The sequence below is a fragment of the Lytechinus variegatus genome, chromosome 10, assembly GCF_018143015.1.
Source record: "Lytechinus variegatus isolate NC3 chromosome 10, Lvar_3.0, whole genome shotgun sequence".
Lineage (NCBI taxonomy): Eukaryota > Metazoa > Echinodermata > Echinoidea > Temnopleuroida > Toxopneustidae > Lytechinus > Lytechinus variegatus.
In genome coordinates this window covers 27,811,885-27,820,119 of record NC_054749.1, presented here as the reverse complement: position 1 = coordinate 27,820,119, position 8,235 = coordinate 27,811,885, and the positions used below count along the sequence as shown (strand labels likewise).

The window sequence follows — 8,235 nt, the reverse complement described above, 5'->3', positions numbered from 1 at the left end:
GTGTCTGTATGAATGAAAAATATGTGTCAAAGGATTCTGGAAGAAATTGTGTAATTGCTGAGAAATAAGCAAAATAAGCGCGGATTCGGTCACTTTCGTTGGGTCTTTATTCCAGCAATAATAATACACTGTCCCACGTGTGTCTATCTGTGTTGGTGATCTTCAGTGTGAACATTTTTCAGCGTAGATTTCAAGATTTCACAAAGTTCAGTTTATGTAACTGTACCAGATCTAGATCCTCGATGATATACTGACAATTAAGCCTGGTTTTACAGACTTTCTCATGAAATCAGTGTTTACTGCAACTACTGGAATTTCTATTTAATATTGGTCTATTGATTCAACTGGATGTCCTTTTTAAAAAATGGATTATTTTGTACATTTTAAATGTCTTGCTTATTTGACCTATTCACTACTTAATTCAGTTACGTTGTATATTCAGGGATCACTTGAGGAGGAAATGAATTATATTGATCTGAAATAGTGCATTGTCAATATAAACTCTATTTTATACAATAAAAGAATCTGATTCTATTATCAATAAACATAGCAATGTAGATAAGAAGATATGTTGTGTACTGATTCTCATAAGCTTTACCAGGGTAACTAGAGAGCATTTTCATGAAGATTCATGAAGATTTACAACTATCCTAACTTTACCATCTCTGTGACACAGTTACACTTCGTAATTCCGAAGGTTCGTAATTCCGAAACATGTAAATTGCTTATACCTCGATGTTCGTTAATCCGAAAACGTTAAAAGGTTAGTTAATCCGAACATTTGTGGCGTTATTCCAAAGGTTCGTTATTCCGAAGGTTCGATAATCCGCAAACGAAATAAGGTTCGATGTTCCGAAGGTTCGTTAATCCGAAATGATATAAGGTTCGTTGTTCCGAAGGTTCGTTAATCCGAAAACGAAATAAGGTTCGTTAATCATTTAGTTTTCGAACTAATGAACCTTCGGAATTATGCACCTCATTTCGTTTCCGGATTAACGAACCTTCGGAATTAAGAACCTCATTTCGTTTTCGGACTAACAAACTTTCGGAATTACGAACCTTATTTCGTTTTCGGAAATACGAACCTTCGGAATAACCGAGCCTGCGCTGTGACACATATAAGGATCCGCATAGATGGTTTGGTCTTACCATGGAAACCGTGATTGTCTTTAGCTGTTTAACCCTGATACCATGGGAGTTACCATAATGGCAAAGCTGCCATAGTTATAACTCTTGTAAAACAGTGATAACAGGTCCCTGGTGTTTGGCTGTTACCATGGTAACTACCAGGAAAAAAACAGACTTACAATCTTTCATGAAATGCTTTTCTGGTCACCAATCATTTCAAAGTTTGTTTAGTAATCACATTCAATGGAATGTTTCTTTTTTTCGAAGGTTTTATTTCTGTCTCTTGGAAAAAAAATTATTACAATAAATCATACATAATAATCAATGAAAACAAGAATATCAAATCAAACAGCGATACATTTTCCATCTAAAAATACAGGACCATAATGTAATTATTACAAAATTAATAAAATCATATTATGTAACATATGAAAACTTCACCAACCTATCCTCTTCAGTACAGATTCAATGACTGCCACTAATTAGACGGGGGGAGGGGGATGTAGTGTGGTTGATGTAAGATGGGTTAAGAGGTTGGGTGGCAGAGGTAAGATGGTATAAGAGGTTGGATGGATGGTAGAAGGAGGTTGGGTGGGAGAGGTAAGATGGTATAAGAGGTTGGGTGGCAGAGGTAAGATGGTATAAGAGGTTGGATGGTAGAAGGAGGTTGGGTGGGAGAGGTAAGATGGTATAAGAGGTTGGATGGTAGAAGGAGGTTGGGTGGGAGAGGTAAGATGGTATAAGAGGTTGGGTGGCAGAGGTAAGATGGTATAAGAGGTTGGATGGATGGTAGGAGGTTGGGTGGGAGAGGTAAGATGGTATAAGAGGTTGGATGGTAGAAGGAGGTTGGGTGGGAGAGGTAAGATGGTATAAGAGGTTGGGTGGCAGAGGTAAGATGGTATAAGAGGTTGGATGGATGGTAGGAGGTTGGGTGGGAGAGGTAAGATGGTATAAGAGGTTGGATGGTAGGAGGTTGGGTGGGAGAGGTAAGATGGTATAAGAGGTTGGATGGTAGAAGGAGGTTGGGTGGGAGAGGTAAGATGGTATAAGAGGTTGGGTGGCAGAGGTAAGATGGTATAAGAGGTTGGATGGATGGTAGGAGGTTGGGTGGGAGAGGTAAGATGGTATAAGAGGTTGGGTGGCAGAGGTTAGATGGTATAAGAGGTTGGATGGTAGAAGTAGGGTGATGGGAGAGGTAAGATGGTATAAGAGGTTGGATGGTAGAAGTATATAGGTTGGGTGGGAGAGGTAAGATGGTATAAGAGGTTGGGTGGCAGAGGTAAGATGGTATAAGAGGTTGGATGGATGGTAGGAGGTTGGGTGGGAGAGGTAAGATGGTATAAGAGGTTGGATGGTAGAAGGAGGTTGGGTGGGAGAGGTAAGATGGTATAAGAGGTTGGGTGGCAGAGGTAAGATGGTATAAGAGGTTGGATGGATGGTAGGAGGTTGGGTGGGAGAGGTAAGATGGTATAAGAGGTTGGATGGTAGAAGGAGGTTGGGTGGGAGAGGTAAGATGGTATAAGAGGTTGGGTGGCAGAGGTAAGATGGTATAAGAGGTTGGATGGATGGTAGGAGGTTGGGTGGGAGAGGTAAGATGGTATAAGAGGTTGGGTGGCAGAGGTAAGATGGTATAAGAGGTTGGATGGTAGAAGTAGGGTGATGGGAGAGGTAAGATGGTATAAGAGGTTGGATGGTAGAAGTATATAGGTTGGGTGGGAGAGGTAAGATGGTATAAGAGGTTGGGTGGCAGAGGTAAGATGGTATAAGAGGTTGGATGGATGGTAGGAGGTTGGGTGGGAGAGGTAAGATGGTATAAGAGGTTGGATGGTAGAAGGAGGTTGGGTGGGAGAGGTAAGATGGTATAAGAGGTTGGGTGGCAGAGGTAAGATGGTATAAGAGGTTGGATGGATGGTAGGAGGTTGGGTGGGAGAGGTAAGATGGTATAAGAGGTTGGGTGGCAGAGGTTAGATGGTATAAGAGGTTGGATGGTAGAAGTAGGGTGATGGGAGAGGTAAGATGGTATAAGAGGTTGGATGGTAGAAGTATATAGGATGGTGGGAGAGGTAAGATGGTGTAAGAGGTTGGATGGTAGAAGTAGGGTGATGGGAGAGGTAAGATGGTATAAGAGGTTGGATTGTTGAAGTAGGGTGATGGGAGAGGTAAGATGGTATAAGAGGTTGGATGGTAGAAGTAGGGTGATGGGAGAGGTAAGATGGTATAAGAGGTTGGATGGTAGAAGTAGGGTGGTGGGAGAGGTAAGATGGTATAGGAGGATGGATTTTAGGAGAAGGGTGCAGGGGCCGCGGAACAGTTTTCAAAGTTGAAGGGGGGTGCTGACCATGCAAAAATCACAATTATATGGTACTTTTTTACGTTTTTATACACGGTTTTAGAAAAAAGTGGGGGCTGAAGCCCACTTTACGCCCCCCCCCCACTTCCGCGCCCCTGGGGTGCATGGTAGGAGAGGTAAGAGGTTGGATGGTAGAAATCGGGTGGTGGGAGAGGTAGAATGGGGCGGATCCAGGATTTTACAAAAGTGGGCACATATTCCCGAGGAAAAATTTGGCAAGCCCCCCCCCCAAAAAAAGTCTTCACTTTGAAAGGGGGAGCACACTTCTGTTTAAACGGCAATTTTAAATTACAAATTTTAATTGTGCCTCTCAAAAGGAGGGCATGGGTCGGCTTTGCACCCCTCCCCCTGGATCCGCCAGTGGTATAAGAGGTTGAATGGTAGAAGTAGGGTGGTTGGTGAGGTAAGATGGTATCACAGGTTCAATGAAAGAAGTAAGATGGTGGAGGGTGCAAGACGGTTTAAGAGGTAGGGTGGAAATAGTAAGGTGGTAAGAAAATGAGAGGAATGGTATTGGGGTTTGGTGGTAGGAGAAAGAGGGTGGAAGGAGAAGTTTGGTGATAGGAGAGACTGGATAGCGGAAGAGATAATGAGGTAGAATGAGAGAGAATTGTAAGAGTAGCGTGGGCGACGATGTAGAGGTGGGATGTTAGCTTTGGTAGGAGATGGATGTTCGCAAGAGAGAGATACTATATCGGGAGGATAAGAATGTAAACTCCGCTATAGTAATAAACAGTGTTATGAAAGTAAATAGAGATCGAAGATTTGGGGGAAGTAGGCCTATGTTGGAAGAAGAGTACTCTGTAAAAACGTTGAAATTTTAAGCCCATTACTCTAACAAAATACTGTTTTTAAAAGTTGTTTAAAAAGTTTAGACAATTTTTGCCAGTATTAAACAATTCATCTTTAAAGTTTGATATAATATTAAAGAATAATATAGTATAACATAATATAAAAGAATGATTTTGAAGAATGCTAATTAAGTCAACGTTAGTGTTACCAAGGATGAATAAAAATTTTCCTAATATTGATGCACTATAACTATTTAGTTCCAAATTCTCTAAATGTGGTCTGAAATTTGTATAATGATGTATTTAGTTTCAATGCGATTGCTTTCTGTCTTTCTTTCTCTCTATCTTTCTCATACTACTCTTTTAGAGACTTAACTGTAATTTGCGCTAAATAAAAATTGAGTACTATCATTATTGTTATTACAATGTACTTGGTAGTAGAAAATGGTGGGGATGAAGCACCAGTTCTCATCCAGCAACCGGTTCTGCGACACCTGTGTTGTCAAACGCATTATTCTGCACATTGAATTTATGAACTTAGAGACATACATCTATGTTTCATGTCTTTTCAGGTTCATATTATGATGGCAGTAATTATGCTTTATCTAATTTATTATCGGGGGGGGGGGGGGGGTATTACGTCTATCCGAGAAGTGATCTTTGTCTAAACATTCAGATGAATTGAAACTTTATGGAAACAATTCGTGTTCATGAACCTGGTCATTGGAAATATTAACAATTTCCCTTTTTATATCATAATCAGCAGTAGTAAGTTTTATCATTCTTTTTTTTCAAAACCAATCGAACCCAACGTGTTCACAACAATATCTTAAAAACTGGACTATATTTGCTTATTTTTCTTAAATTTGGTAGACCTACGCGAACAGAAACACACAAAGATAATTGTCTCATGCTTCGAGATAATTCCAAAGATTATTTAATTCTAATACAAGGACTCATCGAAATCCCCCCCTCCCCATTTTCTTCTTGAGCTCTGCAGTTGCCTTTTAGTAACAAGCGCCCCCACACGCTAATTTTCGGTGATGGGCTGCATCGAATGTCTCCAAGCATACTTTACGAATTGACTTCCACACCGCGGCGTCTCGATCGTCACTGCGGCAGAAGGGTTGCTAAATACGACTTCTGATTGGTCGACAAGAATCTCGTCATTCTCGTCTGATTAGTCACTTGTACTTTACTGCTCCGTCTTTGAGGAATCATAACTTCCTTCCTTTTTTGATTGGACAGTAAGTTAATTATACAACCAGCCTCCATCTTTCTACGTGAGAGGATTGATTTTATGATCGCAACATCTGTAATGGTATTTGCAAACACATGTTTAGTGCAAGTCGATTTCCAGAAGTTGTCTGATGACGAAACAAACGGTGTATAGGCGACGAAAATGATGCACATCCTCGCTTGGAAACTCTTACCGGCATAGTCGAAGAAAGTCATTATGGGAAGATGATATTTATTTGGCTTGTAGACTATGCTGACAGCGGAGAACAAATGTTAATTATCTGGGTTTTTACCAACAAATTTGTTTATTTCATGCATTTCACGCTTATATTTCGAAATAGCAGAGGAGGAGAATTAAGAAAATCTTTGATGAACTATACAGTTAAGCATTTGCTTTGTGTAACAAGAAACCCTCAAATGGGAGTTAGATCAACAGTTGAATATCTTAACATCTAAACCGTGTGTTTGTTCATTCTAAGGTGTTATTCACCCTGCTGAGTTCAACCTTCTTCTTATAATATCAATGCATAATACATCAACGTACTAAGACCAAACCATCAATGTGAAACCTTATATCTGAATCTGTTTGCCTCACTGAATACTGAAGACTTTCAAGCACAATAAAACCTCCTGTCTAGCCGGAACAGTATTGCGATACCTGCTGGAAAAAAAACCTGTTAGCTGCCGGTCACATCACCATGGTTGCTTCGGAAAACCTCCTAGGTGCATCGACCATTTCATCGTCGCCGTCATCTTATATGTATCCCAACTTTACTCAGTCATTTGACAACATGAATGAGAGCACGACCACCATCAACACCACCTTCGACCAGACCTCCGTCTTCGACTACGCCTCGACGTCGTACTACGACGACATCTGGGAAGAAAACCCGGCCGAGTTCTGGGTGCCCGTCATCATCTTCGGGCTCATCTTCTCAATCGGTATCCCCGGCAATGCCATCGTTCTCTACATCCTCCTGTGCTCCAGGAACGCCAGGACTGTGACTAACATGTACTTGGTCAATCTATCCCTGGTCGATCTCATCTTCCTGACCGTGGAAGCACCGGTCAAGATGAAGGCCTATATCATGGTCCATGAACATGTTGATTCCGGTGGCACCAGTATTATTCTGTGTAAGATCAGTGTATTCTTGATCTATGTCAATCTGTCTGTCAGCATCACCACCCTAGCAGCTTTGGCAATCAACAGATACTGCGCTGTCATGCATCCAGTTAGTACAAGGATACAAAGGTAAGTCAAATCAAAACGATTTCTCTTGGCATGCTTTGGTGCTCAGAGTATTTTCATACGATGGTGAAACGGCAATATATAAATGCATTTATACTGTCCTTTTTTATACTTCTAGGTATTCTAAGTATTTGCCAAAGTCAGTAAAACAACGTTTTTCGACTTTTTTTTGGAAAGAAGGAAATTAATCATTCTTGCATCGTGTCATCCTTACTTTGAATGTTCTTGTGAGAAATCGTTAACAGCTAATATCACTTGGCGGAAATGTGTTCGTCTTATCTTTGATGATTATTTCAAACGGTGTGATGAGTCTTGTCCTTAATCTACTCACGTGTGCACAGGAGAACATAATTGCTCCTCGAAGTCTGTAAAGAATGATATGAAACCTACAATGGTAATGGAATATCACTTATTGGTTTCCTTCCGATATAGTATTAAAAGCTTACATTATGGTTTCTCTTATGAAGAGGATTATCATTAATAAGCATCTAATGGCTCTGAACATAATTTTGATATACTTTCTCAAATCGGAGTATGATTTTTTGCCATTCTTTTCTGCTATTCAACAAAATAAAACATGATGAATCAAAAAGCAGAATACCGTAGATTACATACATATGAACATAAAAAAATCATTCATATTTCTATATTTTATCAAAAAGTTGCATGGACATTTTACATAGAAAAAACATTATCCGATGTATATGGTTTAATAGAGGGTATCAAAATAATATAAGTGGAAGTTAATGGCAAGAATATATGTTGTCTTGACCGATGGCTGATACGAACGCTGTGAAACTACGTACAGTCGTGTACCCATCTATTTATGTTCTCTAATAAGAAATATAAGTAGTCGGAGAGAAATCACACAACATTCGTCCTTTCCAGAAAAAAATGTAAAAATACCTGTTTGGCTAGAAATACTTTCTTTTGAAAGTGTTGTTTAATGGGTGAGATATAGATAAAGTTAGTTTGAATAAGTCCTGTATATTTCTGAATGTCACTTTATTGTGTAAACACGCAAATGTTCACTTATTAAAGGTCAAGTCCACCTCAGAAAAATGTTGATTTGAATCAATAGAGAAAAATCAGACAAGCACAATGCTGAAGATTTCATCAAAATCGGATCTAAAATGACAATTCAAAGTTTCGCTTATTTTTAACAAAATAGTTATATGAACGAGCCAGTTACATCCAAATGAGAGAGTTGATGATGTCACTCACTCACTATTTCTTTTGTTTTTTATTGTTTGAATTATACAATATTTCAATTTTTACGAATTTGACGATTGGGACCTCCTTGCCTGAAGCACAAAATGATAAAATAATGGAATTCCACGTGTTCAGGGAGGAATGAAACTTCATTTCACATGACAATGACGAGAAAATCAAAATATTTCATATTTCAAACAATAAAAAAACAAAGGAAATAGTGTGTGAATGACATCATCGACTCTCTCATTTGGATGTAGCTGGCT

The 8,235-nt window shown here is 39.5% G+C and overlaps 1 protein-coding gene across 1 annotated transcript; it reads left to right on the top strand.

The window, feature by feature from the left end:
* The first annotated feature begins 6,206 nt into the window (after positions 1–6,206).
* On the top strand, positions 6,207–6,764 carry LOC121422696 (kappa-type opioid receptor-like). Its single transcript, XM_041617862.1, has one exon. It carries the CDS (start codon positions 6,207–6,209, stop codon positions 6,762–6,764), a length of 558 nt encoding a protein of 185 aa, XP_041473796.1.
* The last annotated feature ends 1,471 nt before the right edge of the window (positions 6,765–8,235 follow it).